This window comes from Sphaeramia orbicularis, chromosome 7 (genome assembly GCF_902148855.1).
Source record: "Sphaeramia orbicularis chromosome 7, fSphaOr1.1, whole genome shotgun sequence".
Lineage (NCBI taxonomy): Eukaryota > Metazoa > Chordata > Actinopteri > Kurtiformes > Apogonidae > Sphaeramia > Sphaeramia orbicularis.
The window spans coordinates 23,875,928-23,897,404 of NC_043963.1; the positions used below are offsets into that span (position 1 = coordinate 23,875,928).

A 21,477-nucleotide genomic window follows, 5' to 3' on the forward strand; every position below is an offset into this window, starting at 1 on the left:
TTTGAATTACTTTTTGACAAAATGAATGGACTGTTCTGTTTAAGTTGTTCATTTTGTTGACTATTTTGTGAAGAATTTGTAATTTGTTATTGAATATTATTCTAAAATAATATACTATAAACTGTAATGTATTAATTTAGCTTAATTTTGCTCCAGTTTCTCCAGTGTATGGATGGAAAATAAAAATATCACACTAGAGGCATAAAAAGAAAACCACACTGACACCAAATACCAAGAGCATCATTTCACCTTTAATCTGGTAATAGAGCAGTAACCACAGCTATCAACAATTTCAACAATTATATACAACTCTTACATCATTTTAATGTTACACATTTAATTATATATTTATCAGACTTAGATTACAGTCTAATTACACTTACTGAAACTCATCAAATAGCTGGAGTTAAAAGAAGATACAAAAAGATTACAACTTGATTTCTTTTGTGGCTGCACTGCCCACCTGAGTGATTTTGATTTTGAGAGAACTATGGATTAAACATGCTTTTCTCAAAGTCAAACAGAAATGGAAATTAACAAAAATAAATCTCCCGGGACTTTCCATCAACAGGTAAAATCCAGTTTTATCTCCTGAGTAGACACCATTAGTTGACACTTCATATGACTTAAATATAAAACAAGATGTATGAAAGTTGCTCATTCTGCTACAACTGAAAGAAGATTATGACTGTAAAATAAACCTAATGTTCCTATGTGAGTTTTTTTTTTTTAAATTTTCAAAGACAATCCTTAGTTTTCCTACTCATCAGGTAACTCTTAATAACAGAGACATTACGAATGTACAAACAACCTTCAGGTTCAAAGCTTAGACACGCTGAATTCACTTCTCTGTCCCAAACCTGAAATTAAAAAATTACAGTTCCTACTGAAAAGGCTGTATGTACAATTGATTTTGATAAAAGATAAATAAAAAAAACTAAACCAAGCAAAACACCTCAGCATATTGTATATCATTCATGTGTGCACAGCTGATGTGTTTTCCTTCTGCAGCTGCTGACTTCAGTCTCCTCTTCCACAGCCTGTTTAACTCTACACAGAGCAGACACACAACTGATGAGAAACTCTGTCAAATACAGAAATAAGAGACCAAAGAATAACAATGACAGATTATATGCACGAGAAACACACAAACCTCATTTGACAGTCTGAATATTTTAAACATCTGTGCTCTTTGAGTTCGTGGAAGGCTGTTGTTCTGCAGGAGTGTTCTAGATAGGACACAAAGAACAGAGCAAAAAAATGTGAAATATGAGAGTCAGGACACAAAATATTGGTAATTTTATAAAGGCGGATTGGATCACAATGTGTTATCTGTGGTACTAATTAAATGACAAACCGAGTTAGGAATGCTGAGGTCTTTAGTGTCAGTGTGAAGCCCAGAAACCTCTCCATTCTCCAGCCCATTAGATTTGGGGGCGCTGAGAGCCGCAGGGCTGTCTTCTCTTTCTTCGATGTGCAGCGGGCTGTTGTCTGCAGCCGACAGCTGGAGCTCCAAGCTCTCTGAATCACAGGAGTTGCTCAGTTCAGAGCTGTCACTTGGTGGAGCTTTTTCACCGTCTTCTTTATTATCAGATTCTGCAGGAGGCTTTAGCTCAGACTTCTCTTCTTTCATGCTCTTCTTCTCTTCTTCTTGATTGCTGTCTTCTCCCTGTTTCAGCTCATTTTCAGGCGTCTCTGCCGCACCACCTTCCTCTGCAGGAACGCTTTGGGCCTCGCTGTGGCTCGACCCTGCATCCAGGTCCCTGGACTCTGAGGTGGGGTTCTCCATAATAGGCATTTCTGGGGATACTGCAAGGCTGCTGCTCTCTCTAGACAAAGTTCCATGTCTGGGTTTGTCTGGGGACTTGAAACTAAACCTCTGGGCCGTTTTAGGGCTATAGTTTCTATTAAACTCAGAAAAGCTGGCCTTCCACATCCTGGGGGACATCAGAGATCGTCTCTTCAGGGAGCCATACCTAGAATATTATACAAATTAATGTGATTTCATTAACAAAAGCAGTAATATCATTTTTATCTTCAAATACTGACAGCAGCTCATTGCATGTAGTTATCAAAGTTATGTATAAAACAATTTAGGGAAGGATACATTTCATTTGTATGAGTGTAAAGTAACAAATCTGCTGAAGATGATGCTATAGGTCAGGGGTGTCAAACTCATTTTAGTTCAGGGGTCACATGCAGTCCAGTGTGATCTCAAGTAAACCAGTGTAGTAAAATAATAGACATAATAATCTATAAATAATAATCCAAAATTTTCTCTTTGTTTTGGTATGGAAAAAAGTAAAATTACATTATGAAAATGTGAATAACTTGAACAACCATGTACAACCTGAAATTTCCTTAGAAAAATAAGTGCAATCTTTATATCTCTGCTACAGATCACTGTAAATTGCACAAAACATTTAGTAACAGACATTATATTGTAAAAATTGCACCTATTTTTCTCAAGATATTTCAGTCGTTCATATGTTTTCAGGATATTCACATTTCACTGTGAAAGGACAGTCTGTAAATGTTAATCAAAACATTAAAACAAAAAGTAAATTAAGAGTTGTCATTATTTACAGGTTATTATGCTGTTATTTGTATAATGTGGCCCCAGAACAACAACGACTTTAACCTTTTTGACAGTCAATGACTTCAGTGTAATTTTCGCACTTTGTAAATTGATCCCAAGGCCCAGATTGGACCCTTGGGCGGGCCGGTTTTTGGCTCTTGGGCCATATGTTTGATACCCCTGCCACAGATACTATGGCCGCTTTTACACAGAAATCCCAGAAAAAAAGGTGAGATGGTGATCCCACCTTTTTTCCACCATTGACTGATTTCCACAGCTAAGCCAAAGGAGTAACAGAGGTGAGACAGGCTGGACTTTTACACAGTGGACCTGCATTCTGGAATCAAAGGGGCAGTGACACAGCGCAGCGTATAATGTGACGTATAACTTGTACATTGGAAATACCCCAAGTATAGCGGTGTTGCTAACCTCTCAAGAGTTGACCTGTCTTTCACCATTCCACAAATCACAAATGTTAGCATGGATACAGTCCTCCACCCAAAGTGACAACAGCTCGCGGATGTCGGCAACTCCCTAGTTTGACATCTTTCTGGTCGCGTTGATATGCCTGTTTACTGTACACGGTCCACACTCATTCTTAAATCCCCCCTGGCACAGGGCAAGGTTCTAATAGTTTTGGATTTTTCATTATAGTTTAGTTTTATTTAGTTTTGACTTTTTTTTTTCTCTAATTCAGTTAGCTTTAATTAGTTTTTAGAGCAGGTTTGCTATTTTTTTTCATTAGTTTTCATTATTTTCTAAATGCTTAGTTTTAGTTTAGTTTTAGTTTTTTCATATCTTTTATCTTTTTCTCTGTCATATTCACATAAATCCCAGACAGGACTCAGCTGCTTTCTCCCACCTTTAATCTCCATGTTTCCAGGTAGAGTAGGAACAAGAAACCAAATTTAAACAAGTGACAAGAAGTGACAGATCGTTAAGTGTTGTATGGTGCCACCAGCTAAAATTGCTCGAGGGAAATAAATTGATTTCGTATCAATCTGACATTGACAAAAATGAAAATGAAGGGAATTTTATCCATAATTTGTATACGTTTTAGTTAGTTTTGTAAACACACAATACAGTTTCAGTTAGTCATCATTTTTTCTTTTAATTCTAGTTTTTATTTTTATTTCAGTTAACGAAAATGTTTTTATAATTCTAGTTTTCATCATTTCCTTAGTTTTCGTTAACGATAATAACCTTGGCTCAGGGTTCACACATGCAATACGTCATCAAAAAGCCACCTTGGTTGCAGAACGAGAGGTGTTCCTTTTACATAGTGTTCTGGACTCATGATTGCACCTGTATCATGGCTCTGTTACTACCTCCAGAGGCATTACAAAGATAAAGATGGGACCAAATGATCCCACCATTTCATTTACACAGACGTTGTTCCGGTATAAAGGCGAAATATTCCTGTAACAGAAGTGCAGTGTAAAAGGGGCTTATAAGACTAACCGCTGAATCCCCTTCACAGAAAACTGTTTGTCAGGATACTGGCTCTGTAGCTCCTTTACCACATTCTGCAGATCAAGGTTGAGCTGAAAGAGGAAAAGACTGATGAAAAAAACAATTTTTAACATCAGCTACACTGAGCCAACACAGAGCTAAACATACCGTGCTGATTTCCTTGTAGAAGGTGTCTCGTAAATTAGAAATAGCTAAGAAAACTGCCACATAGCATCCAATCCGGCTTGAAATGAAGAATTAAACAGAGGTAAGGTTAGTCATTTTGATCAACACCTCTCATATTGTCAGTAAATGTAGTGTCTCAGACCTGTCATAAAGCACAGGGAGCTCTTCTTTCAGGTCATTGTTGATACTTTCATAAACACTTTTGGCCACATTCATCTCTTCCTCTGCCTGTGAAAGTAAAGTGACAAACAATGGAAATGTAATGTTTTAATGAATAAAGAAATAATATGAAAATTAAAGGATGTTTATCATTTTAACCTTTTCATGCATGAATTATGAGAACCTTAATCAAGATTTTTTCCTGAGTGTTTTTATTCCTCTTTAGGCATAAAAAAAAAAAAAAAAACATGATTGATTTTTTTTAATTTTTTTTTTATGAACCTATTTTTCATGGAGCTACAAAAATGTCCACTCAGCTGGACACCAGGTGTTTAATTTTTGAAGCAAAGAAACATGTATTTACTGTCATACTGTGTGAAAACTATGAAATAAATGTTTTTTTAATGTTGCATTTTAATGTTGCCAAGCTGATGTTTTCTCACATTTTAACATACTATAATAGTAGTTATTACTCACTCAAATAATATGCAAAAAACAACAAAATACAACAACTTCTTAAAAAAACCTGTTAATTACAGTCTAATAACAATTAGCAACTGATTTACACTCAAATATGTTGCTGCAGATTAGGTTTATCAAGAACAGAAATGTTACAGTAACTATATGAATTGCAGTGTATTATGGGATGGTGCATAAATATCCACTGTGTTGGTTGATATGCAAGTAAAATAACAAAATTCATGAATATACAAGAGAACTGCTGTAGATTAACTGCCTGCTGTAGTGACCACTGTGCATGAAAGGGTTAATGACCTTGTTAATCTTGATATCGTCCCTCTTCTTGGCAGTCTGCAGCGCCTCCAGGTGGTGACGGCTGGAGTCATAGTCCACCAGTTTTCTGCCCCTTTTGGCAATTTTGTCCTTCAGATTGGAAACCACAGATCATCCAGATAAGCTCTACGTATAAGTGCATGGGAAGTGTTGGTGTGTGCCTGTGTTGGTTTTGTGTGTTTGCTCAGGGGCCTTTTGTTCATGTCTGTGTGTTCGCTTTTGTTTGCTTTAATACCAGCTTCCTTTTGCCTTACCCTGACATCTGGGAATTGGCTCACATAGGACTCCATGGTGCGTATGGACTGGTCTAATAGCTTCACCTCGTAGTCATTCCACAGGAGGTCCTCCCCCTTATTAAAAGGCATAGCATAAATATTGCATTAATTATGTATGAAGAGAGAGAGAAGAAATGTGTTAAAGTCCCCTGGTAATATGTGAATATCCCTGCTTTTGTACTTGTAAAACAAAAATGTACAACAGCACTGCTGCGGCTGTTCTGTGTTGAAATTCTATTTAATCTAACCTCCACAATGGCTCCCAAGTCTTCTTCTCCAACCCAGTCACTTTCATAAACATCAAACAGGGACTGGGAAAGGCGTCTTGAAGCTTCACGCATATCTACAGAAAAGCAGAAGAAGAATCACTGTTATATGTATAAAACCTCTGGAAGACACAGTTCTGCAGCATTTACTTACAAAACCGTTCTTACCTCTGACTGCATTAAGGTAGTTCCTCAGGTCCTTGTATATTCGGTTTCCGTCAGTCTGCAAACAAACAACTGTCAGTCTTTTATGATGCTGAATTTACAGAGTACAATCAATAAGTCATCCCAGTGTTTACATTCATTGTATATAACGCCATTGAAATCTGTTTTAATACTCAAATAAACCAAGCTTCACATATGCAATCTTTTATATTTCTTTTGCCGAGCACCGATTACCTGCTGGTCATTAAACTGCTGGAGAAAATGCTCAAATTGTTCATCTCTGGTCTCTGCTGTCTTTCCCAACTTTTGCAGCACCTACAAAAAAACAAAGCATGCATCTTAACCCATAAAGACCCAAATATCTACTGTCAACCAAAACCATATATATATAGTAAATAATCCCTGTTGATCCACTAATTCATGTAAATAATTGGTGTAAAATACAGTTTGTCATCTTTTTATCATCAGATATGACCCATTTGGATGTTCAGAGGCTACATAGTAAACATGGAAATACTGTCATCTTCTACAACATTGATTCACCAGTAAAACCCATGGATTCTAATCAGTGACAGTGGATGGAGATACCTGGTTTATGTTCAGTTAATGATAGGTTTGGCTGAAAATGTAACTTTTTCTTCAGTTTTCTCTAGTTTTTGATATAATAACCCTCAACTATACTCTGAGCTTTTATGAACATCTACATGATCAGTGACTTAAATGGAGGAAAATACCTGATTTTCACTGAAAAAAACAACAACAACACAAAATACAAAAGATAATATTACAACAAATAGTGATAAATCACTTAAGGATGGTTAAATATAGAGAAACATTTATTTGGGAACTGACACAAATGACACACCGGGTCCTTATGGGTTAAAGCAAAAGCCAGTAAATTGTAACATCATAATCTTCTCCTGTCTTTGGGGAAAAGGGAACTTGCAGAATATTACCTTTTCTTTTCCTCTGCTCAGCTGCCTTTGGACTTTTTTGGCAAAGTCGCCGGAGCTGCCTTTTGGACTGTTGCTCTCTGCCATTTTTTGTCCTGTCTGTGTTTATTATGCCTAAGAGAAAGGGACATGGAGAAGATGGATGTGTAATACCTGTAATGCTGTAAGGGGCAATTTTTCTTCAAGCATTTCATATTACACTGGGGTATAAATATCTAAAAGCCTGAGATTTGAAAGGAAAAGTGCAAAAGAAGGAGGAAAGGGAGTCTCATAAAACCCATTCTATGTCCATAAAAAACTCCTTCTATGATGCTTTTCCCAGTCCCTATTGGATGTTTATGAAAGTGACTGGGTGTTAATGTCTAAAAGTACAAGATTAGAGAGTAAAAGTAGACAGAGGGAGTCTCATAACACCCTTCCTATATCCATCACAGTGGGAATTACTGAAATACTTTGTGTTGGGACTATTTGTCATCAAAATTAAACCAACTTAAAAGTGACTGAACTTCAGACTTTAACATAAATCAAATAACCACTAGATACACCGTGGGTTTATGGTTTATGCAGTCAAAAACATAATGTCCATTACCATAGATGTATTTCATGTGTTTTATTCTCAGGTTTTGCAGGCAAACAACAATTAAGGCCTATTTGCTGCCTCTCCTGCTCATCCTGTCATACTGGCCGACCGACTGACCGACCAACCGACCGACTGACTGGTAAAAAAACAAAACAAAACATAGACCCACCCAGGTGCATGCTGCTCTCACCTATTTATGATCAGGTACCCACTGTCTAAACCAGGGGTGTCAAACTCATTTTAGTTCAGGGGCCACATTCAGCTAAATTTGATCTGCAGTGGGCCGGACCAGTAAAATTATAATATAATAACATATAAATAATGTCAACTCTAAACTTTTCTCTATGTTTTAGAGTGAAAAAAGTAAAACTACATTATGAAGATGTTTGCATCTATAAACTATCCTCTCAAACAATGTGAATAACATGAACAAACTGAAAAAAATGTGTAATTTTAACAATATTTTGCTTCAGTTGATCATTTACACATGTACATTATAACTAACAGATCACAGTGGATCTACAAATACACAAAACATTTTGTAACAGGTGGAATATTATTAAAATTGCACTTACTTCTCTTAAGACATTTCAGGTTGTTCATATTTGTTCAGGTTATTCAGATATTTTTGCAATATTGTACTTTGTTTTAGTGTAAATACATGAAAACATTTACATTTACAAAGAGAAAAATTTGGAGTTGTGAGTATTTATACGTCATTATGACCTGCCTGAGATTGAATTGGTCTGGATGTGGAACCTGACCTAAAAGGATTGTTAATATCTTAGTGTAATTTTAGCATTTCACAAATTCATCCCAAGGGCCAGATTGGACTCTTTGGTGGGCCAGATTTGCCCCCCTGGCCGCATGTTTGACACCTGTGGTCTAAACCAATAAGAAAAACAAAACAAAAGGTGCTAAATACTAAAGAATGAAAGTAATGATCATGAAAGTTAAAAAAAAATAAAATAAAAAAAAATCTAAATATTAACCCTTACATGTAAACTGGTCACTACAGTGGACAGCTATTCCACAGCTGTTCTCGTGTATATTCACGGATTTTGTTGTTCTTTTCGTTGTTTAAGACACTACATGTCTTTTCTGATATGAATTGGTAACATTATGTAGATCTCCCCTGAGCATAAATCCCCAGAATCACAAGCCCTCCCCATAGCTTTCACACAATTTATCAGTAAATACATGTTTCTGTGCGTCAAAAATTAAACGTGTGCTGTCTAGCTGAGTGGACATTTTTGCAACTTCATGAAAAATAGGTTCGTAAGAATTTTTTTTTTCCATTATTTTTTTTTAATGTATTGTATTTTATTTATTTTTATTCTTTTTTTTTTTTTTTTTTTTTTTTTAATTTTTTTTATTATTATTTATTTTTCTGAAGAAATTTTTCAATCACATTGTTTTTTTCATGCCTAAAGAGGAATAAAAACACTCAGGAAAAATTTTTGATTAAGGTTCTCATAATTCGTGCATGAAAGTGTTAAACAAACAAAAAAAGCAAACACTAAAAAATAAATAATTAGCCAAAAAATACTAAATTACTAAACAAAAAATTAAATTAACTTCAAACAAAAAACTAAATAGACAAACAGCTCCTACACCATTTTTCTCCCTGCGCCCCAATTTGTAACATGAACTACTGATTTAATCCTCTTAACTACAACACCCAGACTTCCTTGAGCTGAAGCCACGCCCACTAATAATATGGCAGTGGTGAACTTTACCCGGACTGTTTATATTTTTTTGTTGTTGGGGGAGTGGACTCATGTCAAATCATCAGTTTCCTGAGTTGATCGCGGATCTGCAGGACTGGATCATGGGGAGCGCACTGATCAAATGTGCCATCACGGACCTGAGCATCCAGTGGGCCGGGTGGGCCATGGCTGCAGCTCTTAAAACCGAGAAGTTTTACGATTTGGCAGGTAATGTGAGCAATTTGTAAATCTGTGTCTTTGTGATCAGGCATGCGGCCATGAGGTGACTGGTTTCTGATTAATGGTTCAGAGAATCTGATGTGAAAAGTCCAATCCACAGAAAAGCGCAGCGCATTTACGCGAGAAAAGAAAACAGCTTTTTATATGCGTAAATCACAAATGAGCAGGATCAATTATTGTAGAGGAAAAAATATAGAGCTTTTCTCTGCATTTAGATGTTGAGGAGTCACTATTATAAAACCCGTGTTATCTAAACAGCTTTGTTGTGAAACAGCCTGACTCTAGAGCTCCTCCTTCAGCTCAGGATCACACTCTACTACTTGTCCTCAGGGGCGGACACAGAAAATCCAGGGATTAGTTTTTCCCAGTTACAATGTGATCATCCATCTTTTAAGACATTTAATAGTAACAAATGGCTTTGTTGGTTATAATGTACAGCACAGTGGAGGAGTCTTAAGCTTAATTTCATTTATTTTTATGTAATACGCCTACGTTCTCAGTATGAGCATAAATAAAGTTATGACAAATACATATGCCTGTTCGGAAATTGTTTATTCTAAATCTCATTTCCTTATTAGCTAAATTTCATATTCATACAAGCAAATTTGCCAGTCAGAAACCCAGCTTTGTGGTCTTTAAATCTTATTTGAAATCCTATCTAGACACACTTAACTTTTGCACTAACCCTAAAGCTGTGAAGACTGAAGCCTTATGTGAAGAATTTAAATTGTATTTTTTTTTTTTTTCCTCTTCTTTCCTCTCCTCTCCTTTACTTTTATTTTATCTAATTTACTTACCTATTTATGTAATAGTATTTAATTTCTTCCTGCCTCACCTTGAGCATTATGTTTTTTTCTCCATGCCATGTTCTGGTATATGTGTATACAGTATTTTGTAAATAAAGTATGAAAAAAAAAAGACAAATACATATAAGTGTCTATCTCTACACATAAGTAAATGTATACAGCATATAACCAGATAAACTTTAGAACAGATTCTGCAGTATTGCTTATAATAAAATAAATGTCATGCCCAGTTAAGCAATGAAATGCCAATGCTCCCTATACTACGGTTCCTTTTATTCAGTTGCATGAAGTACATTTTCAACATAAAAAAAACTTTGCTGTTTCTATAAATTATGTGTATTTGCAAATCATGAGAATCTGTACAGACAGCATAAAACAACTTTGCAATTAAATTTACATACAGACTGGACAATACAGTCAGTTTTTTTTTTTTTTTTACAGTCATACAGTGGAATCTACCACCACCGGTCACTCTCCTACAGATGACACTATCAGTTGCAGTGCTTTGCGACTAATAGACATGAAGAATTTTAGAATTAGAATTTAACTTTGCACTTAATTGTTTTAACACCAGTCCAGTAAAAAGCTGTGTATATTAAGATATGCTTATTCTTCTAATTTTTAGAGGGCTGTGGGTGGGATTGCTGCCTTACTAGAGGGGTGTGGCTCATCCTGTGACACTGACATTGACTTAAACCTCCATTTCAAACTCTGTGAACTGTTTCACAACATTTTAGATATTGCTTCAAATAATTATGAATAACTGCAAAATAAGAAATTATTTCCTTCCAGTTGATCAGTATACTCAGTTTACTTAACAGGATATTTAATTGACAGTCTAAGCATAAGAAATTGTTAAGTACTAATGAGGAAGTTCCTAATAAACCTAATATGTAAAGACCTGATACTATCAAGCCTGAATACAGTCATCCATGAAATAATTTGTTACAGTGTTATGTAGAACAGCGTAGCTTACCTGTAACACACCAGAGACTGATTTCTTTCTAATTTCACGAATGAATCACCGTGACACTTCTCTTTTACTCGTCCTCCTCTGGCTCTCTGCTACTCTGTGTACTCGTGGATATTTTACCCTTGAACTTTGGAACCAATTGTCTGCAGGATCCTGGGTAAAAGATTTATTGAACACGCCTTATTCTGCAACAAGTAGAGCCATCCGCCATGCCTACGTCTGTCTGAACTACCCTGAGTCTGCAGTTTGTCTGTCCTTTTTTTCCCCTCAGGATCTGGAACATTTATACTGCTTGCTCACCTGAGTCGTATTTGGGGAGGAGCCAGTCATGTCCGGCAGAATGTGCAGACTGGGTTGGTAACAACATGGGGGTTGAGGTAAGCAATGCACTGCTGTAAACAAAGTAGCATCCCTGTACCACAACACAGACACCTTTCAGCAAAGTGCACTGCCCTCTATGTTGTTGCATTAAGATGCAGTGAGTTTTGTGCAGTTGTAGCCATGCATGATCCTTGACTAGGTAAGAAGAAAAGCCAAAGAATGTGAAACCCTAAAGTTAGGTTAATGAATAATGCTTTGGTTAATGTGCATATGGACGTTAACCATGTTCTCTTTGCAGGCTGGGGACATTCCTCTTCATGCGGATCTTGAAGGACGGCCATGATCGCAGGTTCAACAATGTCAGAGACAGCCCAGGGACTTTCTTTGTGTATTGGACTATTCAAGGTATTCGTAAGCATTGTTAATGCCTACTCTATGAACGTCTCATTAACATAGTCCTTGACCAAGACAGTCTTTCATAGGAGGTGGGCTCGGTATAAATCTCTGCCGAGTTTCTATTCATTTATATGTATTTATTCTGTGAAGGAGCTGCAGGCTATGTTGAAGTAACATTAAGTTGAATGCATTTATTGCACAACAGTATCGAGGCAAGGCTAGTTAAAGATGATTCATTTTTTTCCTATTTCTCCCAGCCGTGTGGGTATTTATGACCCTCCTGCCCACCCTCATGCTCAACACTGAGAGGCGAGATGTGCCTCTGGGAACGAGGGACTACATTGGCTGGGGTATGTGGGGCCTTGGCTTTGCAACCGAGGCTATTGCTGACCAGCAGAAATGGCTTTTCAAGCGTGACCCAGATAATGCTGTAAGTTCATAGACCTCAGGATGTGCCACCTCACACTGCATTAATGCCTCCTTTACAGAGTGCAACAGCTGCACTGTCCAATTTACTTTTGTCCCCCCAGGGGAAGTTCATCCAGAGTGGACTGTGGGCCTACAGCAGACACCCTAATTATTTCGGTGAGATCCTGCAGTGGTCAGGCCTCTGGCTGTCAGCCTCGTCGGTGATGCAGGGTTCCCAGTACCTGAGCGTGGCGTCACCTCTGTTTGTCTGGTTTCTGCTGCGCTATGTCAGTGGTGTCCCCATCCTGGAGAAGCAGGCCATGAAGAAGTGGGGATCTGACCCGGCCTTCCAGGACTACATCAAGAACACTCCTCTGCTCTGGCCATGGCCGAGATTTTGATGTTATGTTTGTTATAATGAACATTTTTCTCATTTTGGTACCAATAAATGCCACAAAGAAAACTTCATTTTGGACTCACACTAGTCTCAAATGTGAAGCAAAGCTGTTGGTTTTCACCGTCACCCACTATAGAAAAGCTTTGGTCAGGTGTAATTAATCTTCATGTTATGCAAATTGTTTTCCACACATGTTCTTTAGAACTACAAAGCACCTTTAAAAACTTCCTAAGGGGTGGCCCAGTGGTTAAATAGACTGGGGAACATGATCATAATATCTGATTCAAGTCACAGTCTAGGGTTCTGTTCAGATTATGCAGGGGGAGGTAGCCTTGCTCATACACTGTGACTCAGATTGGTATTTTAATATTGTGTGAATAGTGCAAATCACATGGAATCTCACCTTCTTAAGTGATCCTAAATCAGATAGAACTCTGATCAATGTATGTGATAAGAGTCAGCCACCAAGCTCAGAATTCACCTCACTTTAACATCGGTCTAGATTAAAATTTGTCACACACACACTGGAGGGAGTATTGAGTAGTCCAAATGAACTCAAACTTAATCATATGTAGCAATAAAACGCATCATACACTTTGATGTAGCTGTAATATGAACACAAAAACATCACATCCAACAGTAAAACACTGACTTGGACCATTACACATGACCACTTGATAACATAGATAAGTATGAATCCAAAATTTAAGTGGAGTATTTTCAGGGTGTATTATTACCATTACTGAAGGAAATGATCTGAACACCAACCACTTTCTTGCATATGGGTCTGTTGAGATCCAACACTTTACACTGAATCAAATACTAGCCACATTAAAGGGGTCATATTTTGCTAACCTCACTTTTATTAGTCTTTGGTACATTTATTTGTGTATTTGGACCCTAATAGTTCAAAAAGTTTGAATTTGAACCCTCCAGGTTCTGCAAAGTTATCTTTGTATTCATTTTGGCAAAAATCGAGTGGATTTCTACAACCTGTTTTAATTCCTGCTTAATTTGTTACATATATAACTAGTTATGTCACGACATTTGCACATTTAAGGTCAAGACTTCAGATGATCATTTCTTCGAGTACGACATAACTGTTTGTCAGCAGCAGCAGTTGTACTAAAAACTGAATATATGTCCAAACTGTGAGCCGATTACCTAAAGTGTTCAGTTGTTGGTTAAACGGGACAGAGCAGCATGGTTAACAGCCTGGAGGGGGTGGGACATGAAGTGGCTCATTTGCATTTAAAGGGCCAGCACTCAAAACGACCTTTCTGGTGTCATTACTCAGAAATAGGGTTGAAGATGGACCTGTGGAGTTTAATTAATGAATAATTCAGACCCAAGCATAGCATTTACAGTTTATGGAGACCACAAGGTCTGTTTTAAAATGCATAATTTCATTTAAAAAAAAAAAAAGCAAAATATGACTCCTTTAAAGAAAATAGTTTGTGAACAGCTAAACAGGACCTCTTTACTGTCTTCATTTCCTCTCCACATATCTGAATAACAGCACAAAAGGACCTAAAACAGTACAAATAGTTAAGCTCGCTTGAGATAAGATCCTTTTTTGGTGTTCTTACAAGTTTGTACAGTGCAGAGGTCTAACACATCTCATTAGCAGTCTCTCATCTCCCTCCACCTGTATCCACCTTACAGTAGTAAAACTTCAAGTAAAAGGAAACACAGACAAAGCACTTAAGAAAAAGGGCACGAGCCATTTTTGTGTGTGAGAATGTATTTTATAATTTACACAAATTTCAGATTACACATGTCCGCAACTTATGCTAATAGTTAAATCGTATAATGCCACAATATCTGAACTGGCTAATCGTACAAGATAATTGCTTTCAGTACAATGCCGCCTGAAAACATCCTCCCTCAGTACAAACATTACACAGAGCAATAAACATTAAATGAGCACAAAGATCCGACAAAGCTGAGGATACTGCCTGTGACATAACCCCATTAAACAGTACTCTTTAGGGCCACTGGTGGTGCACACAACACTGTAAAACACAGTGACTGAGGATTACAAAATGTGCCCCTCTACCCAGACACTCATGACGCTAAAAAAAACAAACAACAAAAAAAACCCAGTTATGCTTATATGGGGTGAGTTTTTGTCATCTAGACTCGTCATCACACACAGCAAAAATGACATGGCATGTGTGATTAAAAATATTTAACTAGGGAAACAACACATGGAACTGAAAAATAGGAATGCACAACAAACACGAAAACTCAAAAATTACACCGCAAGTAGTCACGTATTTAACTGTCAAATGAAATGCCTTTACATCAGTTCTTCAACTTCTGAGTGACACATGAGTTGAATCACTGCCAAAAGAAATGATTACGTTTGTAAGCAGATCCTGCACACTGCACACTCAGGACCTATTTTATCTATGCACAATTTTCTCATAAAGAGTAATAATACAGTACATTCTCTGGTGAGTTGGAAGATGAGAACGCCATACTCAGTGATTACTGAAGCATCAGAGCAACGGCTCGGAAGTGTGCATAGATTTTTAAAAATGCTATAATTTGGTTTAAAACAAAACTTATTTTACAAACAGCTACAATCAAAATACAACTGTTACCAATGCCAATTATTAAAACAAGTATAATTACATATAGAAAGTCTACCACTGAGGAGTTTATAGCTATAATGAATGTAATGTATAAAAGATACTTTGTTATTGCAGTAGGAGTAAAAGCTAAATGGAGATGCTTTGGATTATTTGAGGAGAGGAGATGCAAAGAATTTTCCTTGACGAGAAATTGCAACCGCTGATTTACTCTTGCTCCCAAATCTGCAGAAGAATAATCCAAATAATGATGAGTTAATGTCAATGAAATAGTCCATGAAAGATGAGAATGAGAAATGAGGTGGATTAACTTTAATCTGCCTTTTTCTGAATTAAAATTCATTTAAAACATGTTTCTAAACACTTGAATCTGCAGCACAGTGCAGTCAGTGTGGCTGAATAATCATTAGATCAGTGAGTGGGACAGGGGATGAGCATGCTGGGTATTTACCTGGGTGTCAAAGAGGACTTCATGCGTTGAGATAGGGAGCTTGAGGAGGGGGTTTTATTGAAGTGGTGCTCTGGAGTGGTCAGAGGTCCCAGCATGCTTGCTGCAAATAGTACAAAGAGTTTACAATATACTTTCTGGACACTGAAACAGGATCTGAAAAACTGTAAAAACAAAAAGAGCCTCACCTCTTTCCGGTGTGGCATAGCAGTTAGCATTCTCTATGATCAGGTGATCCAGGTTTGGCTGCTCGTTTGCTGCCATGACAAACTGGCCCCAGTAGTCCACCGGCAGAGCCAAAAGACGCTCCACAACCTACACAGAGTAGGATTAGTTAGAAAAAAAACAAAACACAAAACAAGGGGATTTCAGTGTATTGCCTCAGCTTCTGCCGATGGTGCCAAGCTAGTTATAAAGACGCCCAAGGCAAGACAAAGGGGAATTACTGAAAACACAAGTGTGTGGTACTGTGGTGATGTTAATATCATAAATGGAAAGCGCTTTCTATTAGATCTACAAGCTATAGTTGTAAACCAGCCTCTAAGGTTAAGCTGAAATAAAGAATTCAATTAATTTACAGCTAGATGTCAATTATATTTATTGATCACAAATAGTTCAATTTTAAAAGCTCCCTCTCAACTCTGACAGTTTACTCCTTGGCATGTACTCTGAATAGCAGAAGGTATAGAGTTAAACTTTTTATATGAGTAAATTATTAGTGATCAAATGATATCCGTGATGAGCAAGTCAGGTCACCTTTGGCTGTCGTTTAGTATCCTGAAGGATTGTCATGGGCTCCGGGTTGGGAACTGCATGACCCACAATGGTCGGGCCAAACACTCGAGCAAGGTTATGGATATCCATCTTTGTCTCCACACTGTCAGCAACTCTGAAAGTTTTTGTTTAAGCAATGCCATAAATAAAACCCCATATATACTGAGTTTTTAAGTATATTTTCAGGTAAATTGTGTTTTCCAGTACTAGCACCATATAAGATCACAACTATTGAGAAATTCTGAGCACATTTTTGCCTTGGGCAATCTAATCCAATTCGTTCAATTTGTCCAGTGAGTATTAGCAAATTCCCATATTGATTTTACTGCAGGAATTTGCAAGGCAGGTGTCTGCCTTTTAATAAGCTGTGTTGTGTCCAACGGGTACTTTAGAATTAAGATTTAGAACAGCGTGATGCTAACCTCTGAAGGTGGAGGACAAGGAAAGCAAGTGTGTCTCTGTTAGGCTGTGGAAGGTCACTGATGGTTTGGTACATCAGAGCAATGCTGTTGTCATCATCTGAAACTTCTGCAAGAAATGAAAAACCCCTTTTATCAGCAGACAGCAAGAAATGTGTGTGTGTTGGTGTTTAACGAACCTGAAGAAAAATGTAATTGACTACAATAAAAAAATGAAAAGGCTAACAAAATGCAAGATCAATCTCTCTGTTGTCTCAGGCAACTTCCTGGTTGAGATTTTTGACTGTGCTGAAAAGAAACTGCATGCACAAACCTGAATGGGTCTGCTGGGTGCCTTTCTGCTGCCCATTAAAAGTGGAACAAAGTTACAGGTTTTCCAAGGACTACCATAAATTAATTTTATTTTCTGTTCGAGTAATAGCCCTCCCCTTCAGAAACTGCTCCCAACATCAAGAGGAGTCACACACATACCGGCTGCATCCATAAATGGGCGGTTCAGGCGGAAGGTAAGAAGAGGCTCCTTGAGGTTTCTCAGAAAATCCTTGAGGAGGCCTGTGATAGCATGGATGTCCTCCACCTTGCTGAGGACAGGAACGTTTTTGCTCCGGAGAAACTTTTCTTTTAGGTCCTTTACTGTTCGATCGGCGCCTGACAGACGGTACAATCCAGCCTGAGAGGGAGGAGATGATAATACAGTATTTGTCATCTCATTTACTTCATAAACCTTAGCCGCATCGTTACAATACTAAAAACGTCTAAAACCAACAAAGGGATGGTCGCTGATTCTCCAGAACCTCAAAGAAAAAGCAGCAGATGGAAGAAAAACAATATTTAATGATCATCTCAGAAAAAAAAAAAAAATCCATATGCAAGTACAAGAAAAGGAAAAAACTAGGACAGAAAAAAAAAACAGAAGGGAAACAAAGACAGCTGCACACTCATACATCAATCAATGAGTAGAGCCATATTAAACAGATTTGGAGTACTTCCACAGGCCAATTACAAATTTAATCTCCCAGGAACAGATTGTTAAGACTTGGTTAGAGCTCTCTGTGTGTACTAAAGAGGAAGACATTAAAGAGAACTTCTGAAGCCTCAGGCTTTGCTGTCCTTCACATTTCTGCATAATATTAGAGCTGCAATAAAGCACTCACCTCATGCAGTCCTCTATGTTCAATTTCACTAATACAGTGGACCACAAGAGGGGGGATCATAGGAGAGGTGTCTGAGACGTAGTCTGCAAGAATGCCCTGGCAACAAAATAGATATGTGATTAACTGACAGCATCAGTACCAAAATGTACACAAGGGAGTAAACATGTACATCGGGAGAAAACATGTACATCGGGAGAAATTAGCTATGAAAAATGCACACACCTCCCCAATTTTGACTGGTGTGGCACAGGGGTTTGGGATGCATGGCAGGGGGCAACGTTCACGACACTCTGGGTGTGAGACCACTCTGCAGTCTCGGCACTTGAGGGAAATCTTTCCAAATTTGATTCTCTTTCCACAGGGCACACAGGACTCTGGTTTAATGACCTATAAAAGGAGAGAACAAAAAACTTTTTGAGTGACTGGATAAACGAAATGTATAAACACAATCACAGAAACCAAAATAATACTTAATTTAAATTTAAAATACCAAGGTTAAAAAAAACAAACTACAACTGAAACCAAAAAGATAACCTGCTGTTTAAGGATGATCATTAATTCACTTAACAAATCTCAAAGAAACAGTATTTTTACCGTCTTGGAGACAAACTCGTGGAGACGGACACCTCCATTGTTCTGTGGAGTGCTGGGCTGAGCTCTTATCTCTCCCTCAGGGTTGGTGGGCTGCTTAAAGACATCCTCAGACTTGACAGATTCAGAATCCCAATCCATAGCCGCTGAAAAGCAGAGACAGAAAATAAATACCTGTGTGTTACATACTATGACAGTTCAGTAGTTACAGGAAAAATACTGTCACAATGCTAAAATAAAATAATCACTCAAGCCAGGATCATTTTTTTTACTGCTTGTCTTTGATGAATAAAGTTTTCTGAATGAGAATGAGGAGCATTTGTGCCGGTTTTACGCTTCATATTAGTATCAATTAGTCATGCTACATCTGAAGAATGGGCCCATTACTTCCCAAGGGCAGATACTTCATTGTAGTATAAGTCTTACCCGTCTTTCTCCTGCTACGAGTCCAATAAGGAACAGTCTCAATGGTTGAAATGGCCTCAACAGGTCCTCCATTAGTAGGGACTGTCACTGTGGTCTTTGTCACTAGGGTCTCATTTCCCTATTATAAATACATAAAAAAATAAAGTCAGAATTAAACACAAATAAAATTTTATATTGTATATCAACTGCAAAATATGTTCTTTAGTCATACAACTAAATAATAACTGTCAGGCTTAAAATAACCCATCACCCTCTGGTTGCTTCAGCTGAAAGACCCCTTTTGGTAACAACAATGTGACAAACTTTACCTTCTCTGAACTCCTTCCTGTTGAGCGAGTCCTCTTGGATGCAACAGGAGGACCGTCAACATGATTTCTAGATGAGCGCTGAAATCATGACATTAATTCCTTCAGTAAACATATTTTGCCTTGCAAAAGCAAATATGAGAAATAGGAAAAAAGGGTCTTTGACTGATAAGAACATACCCTTTTCTCACGTCTCTTGAGGCGGACTGTCCTCACTGCAGAAGAATCCCAGTCCTGTCACAGATCAAGCAGAAATAACACAATAAGAGAGTCTGGTTTCGACTGGCTCGATATGTAAAGTGTCATGAGATAACTTTTGTTATGATTTGGCGCTATATAAATAAAATTTGATTGATTGAATAACATTCACAATTATTAGTCAGAATTACATTTCTGGAATACGTATGAACTTCTAAATAACAGAGAGGAAGAATGCACTTACAAGAGAGTCATCAGTTTTATCATAACTGATATCCGACAAAATCGAGGCAGATTCGTCTATTGTCATCAGTCTGTTGGGGGAATGGAACACAACAGGAAGGTTTCTCAAATGTAGACTATTTTGCTAAAAATACCTATCTGACATCACCCAAAACAGTGAATGGTTTTTAATTTGTCCTTTGAGGTTTGCAAAATAATCTGATTAAAATGTGTGTCTGAATGAGACGTTTACATGATTTATAGCCCAAGTGGGAATCAGATAAAGTTGACTGCTCAGTGTTGGCCTTTGAAAAGAATGTAGTAACAGAGTCTCAGGTGTCAGACATTCTCACGTGCAAATGTAACCCCCACAGGGGTCCAATAATTTGCGTCTAGAATCCAGGCCACAAGCATGGCACAACAAAGAGGTCTATGCCTTTACTGTTTCTTGTTGTGGGTTACGGTTTCTTACCTCCGGCTGGTGTTCAGATTGGATGCTGCTTGACAGTTTGTATTGAGGAAGGCAAGTGCTGAGCGTTGCTCTGCACTGAGCTGGATGCTGTTAGAAGATCCTTCACTGGTCAGGAGGTCCCGGATCAGCTGAAGCTGACGGTCCTGTAATATAGAAGAGTAAACAACAGATAATTTAGAAATTGCTTAAGACAGAAGAGTCAATCATGTAGACAGCATTAAAAATATAAGGTTGGGTTAACATAACATACCAACTTCTCACAGTCAGCCTCAGCCTTTTGCCTCCTCCGGATCTCAACATCTACTTGATTGCGAGCATGTTTCAGTTTAACTTCCAAGGCTCCCCTCTCTGTCTCTGTTTTGGTGAGGATCTCTTTACTAGCTCCCAGTTCTTGCACTGCTCTCAGCCATTTGCGACGGCAATCCTCAAAGTTCTGTGCCATCTGAATGAAGCCTGGAAAAGAGAGTACATAATTATGAGCGAATTATATGGTATGGATCTGTAAGGGCACTTATGTTATCCGTCTAAAAAGAATGTAAAGATAAAACACACTTACTGGGATCAATGTTCTCATTGAGAAGGTGAACTTGCGACATCAGCTTATCATATAAACTCTGCAGGTTCTGCACAGCCGTATCCATGGTGTAAAAACTGTAAAAAGAGACACAGGGGGGATGCAGTTATGCTGACAAAGCTTATGGTCTTATGGTTTAGTATGGTACGTGTGTAATATTTAATATTTCTTCCATTATAATTGAGGCATCTGGCAAACGATGACAAGGATAATACGTTAGCGTTAGCCTTCAACTAACGCTAATCACATGAAAACAATATACAAAAACAGTCACTGTAAAACACAGAGAATAATTTAGACATCCTCACATTTTAGATTTTTCCTAATATCTGCTAAAACTAGCTTGTTTTACCTTAATCCAAGAAACTGTGTAAAGTAAGTAAACGCAAAAACATGTCGGTGCTAATGTTAAACCTACCGTTAGCTGCTAACCTTAACTGTACCTGCTTTGTGTTCCAAATAAGCAGCACACAGGTTCAACTGTTACTTACCGCTGCGGGAAAACGAGTTCTGTCTTAAAAAGGTATTTTTCGTCGCTGTTTTATTGACTACTTGGTCCTTTTCTTTTTAGCGACTAACTTGAGGAAACTTTGTCCACATCCTTCCGCAACCACGACTCCTTTCGAGCGCGATGCTTTTCA

At 37.8% G+C, this 21,477-nt stretch overlaps 3 protein-coding genes across 4 annotated transcripts; 1 reads left to right on the forward strand and 2 right to left on the reverse strand.

The window, feature by feature from the left end:
- Window positions 1–225: 225 nt before the first annotated feature.
- On the reverse strand, window positions 226–11,395 carry bin2a (bridging integrator 2a). Of its 2 annotated transcripts, XM_030139799.1 has the most exons (13): window positions 11,138–11,395; window positions 6,830–6,940; window positions 6,108–6,188; window positions 5,877–5,931; window positions 5,691–5,785; window positions 5,422–5,517; window positions 5,150–5,257; window positions 4,359–4,444; window positions 4,199–4,274; window positions 4,040–4,122; window positions 1,358–1,976; window positions 1,154–1,229; window positions 226–1,050 (listed from the first exon to the last, which is right to left on the reverse strand). In XM_030139799.1, exons 2-12 carry the CDS (start codon window positions 6,911–6,913, stop codon window positions 1,176–1,178), a joined length of 1,437 nt encoding a protein of 478 aa, XP_029995659.1. In that variant the 5' UTR covers window positions 6,914–6,940; window positions 11,138–11,395; the 3' UTR covers window positions 226–1,050; window positions 1,154–1,175. The 2 variants fall into 2 exon arrangements, with proteins under 2 accessions (XP_029995659.1, XP_029995658.1); XM_030139798.1 differs by lacking the exon at window positions 11,138–11,395 and having other exon boundaries at window positions 6,830–7,322.
- Window positions 9,107–12,727, forward strand: LOC115423083 (uncharacterized). The gene is made up of 5 exons (XM_030139800.1): window positions 9,107–9,343; window positions 11,406–11,511; window positions 11,754–11,860; window positions 12,109–12,281; window positions 12,382–12,727. The coding sequence occupies exons 1-5, from the start codon at window positions 9,187–9,189 to the stop codon at window positions 12,658–12,660; spliced, it is 822 nt and encodes a 273-aa protein (XP_029995660.1). The 5' UTR covers window positions 9,107–9,186; the 3' UTR covers window positions 12,661–12,727.
- Window positions 12,728–14,215: 1,488 nt separating this feature from the next.
- On the reverse strand, window positions 14,216–21,453 carry racgap1 (Rac GTPase activating protein 1). The gene is made up of 17 exons (XM_030139983.1): window positions 21,328–21,453; window positions 20,819–20,913; window positions 20,513–20,715; window positions 20,263–20,405; window positions 19,813–19,882; window positions 19,551–19,604; window positions 19,374–19,451; window positions 19,066–19,183; window positions 18,643–18,785; window positions 18,271–18,435; window positions 18,049–18,144; window positions 17,366–17,564; window positions 16,898–17,003; window positions 16,458–16,590; window positions 15,890–16,016; window positions 15,705–15,804; window positions 14,216–15,478 (listed from the first exon to the last, which is right to left on the reverse strand). The coding sequence occupies exons 2-17, from the start codon at window positions 20,901–20,903 to the stop codon at window positions 15,403–15,405; spliced, it is 1,896 nt and encodes a 631-aa protein (XP_029995843.1). The 5' UTR covers window positions 20,904–20,913; window positions 21,328–21,453; the 3' UTR covers window positions 14,216–15,402.
- Window positions 21,454–21,477: the final 24 nt, after the last annotated feature.

Coding starts and splice junctions, on each gene's coding strand:
- bin2a (XM_030139799.1), bottom strand. CDS start 6,913: ATGGCAGAGAGCAACAGTCCAAAAGGCAGCTCCGGCGACTTTGCCAAA. Junction 6,189..6,829: donor TGAGCAGAGGAAAAGAAAAG/GTAATATTCTGC, acceptor GTTTTTTTGTAG/GTGCTGCAAAAGTTGGGAAA. Junction 5,932..6,107: donor AGCAGTTTAATGACCAGCAG/GTAATCGGTGCT, acceptor GTTTGTTTGCAG/ACTGACGGAAACCGAATATA.
- LOC115423083 (XM_030139800.1), top strand. CDS start 9,187: ATGTCAAATCATCAGTTTCCTGAGTTGATCGCGGATCTGCAGGACTGG. Junction 11,861..12,108: donor TGTGTATTGGACTATTCAAG/GTATTCGTAAGC, acceptor TATTTCTCCCAG/CCGTGTGGGTATTTATGACC. Junction 12,282..12,381: donor AGCGTGACCCAGATAATGCT/GTAAGTTCATAG, acceptor TTGTCCCCCCAG/GGGAAGTTCATCCAGAGTGG.
- racgap1 (XM_030139983.1), bottom strand. CDS start 20,903: ATGGATACGGCTGTGCAGAACCTGCAGAGTTTATATGATAAGCTGATG. Junction 16,591..16,897: donor CTTGTCCTCCACCTTCAGAG/GTTAGCATCACG, acceptor AAAAACTTTCAG/AGTTGCTGACAGTGTGGAGA. Junction 16,017..16,457: donor ATACTAAACGACAGCCAAAG/GTGACCTGACTT, acceptor TACTCTGTGTAG/GTTGTGGAGCGTCTTTTGGC.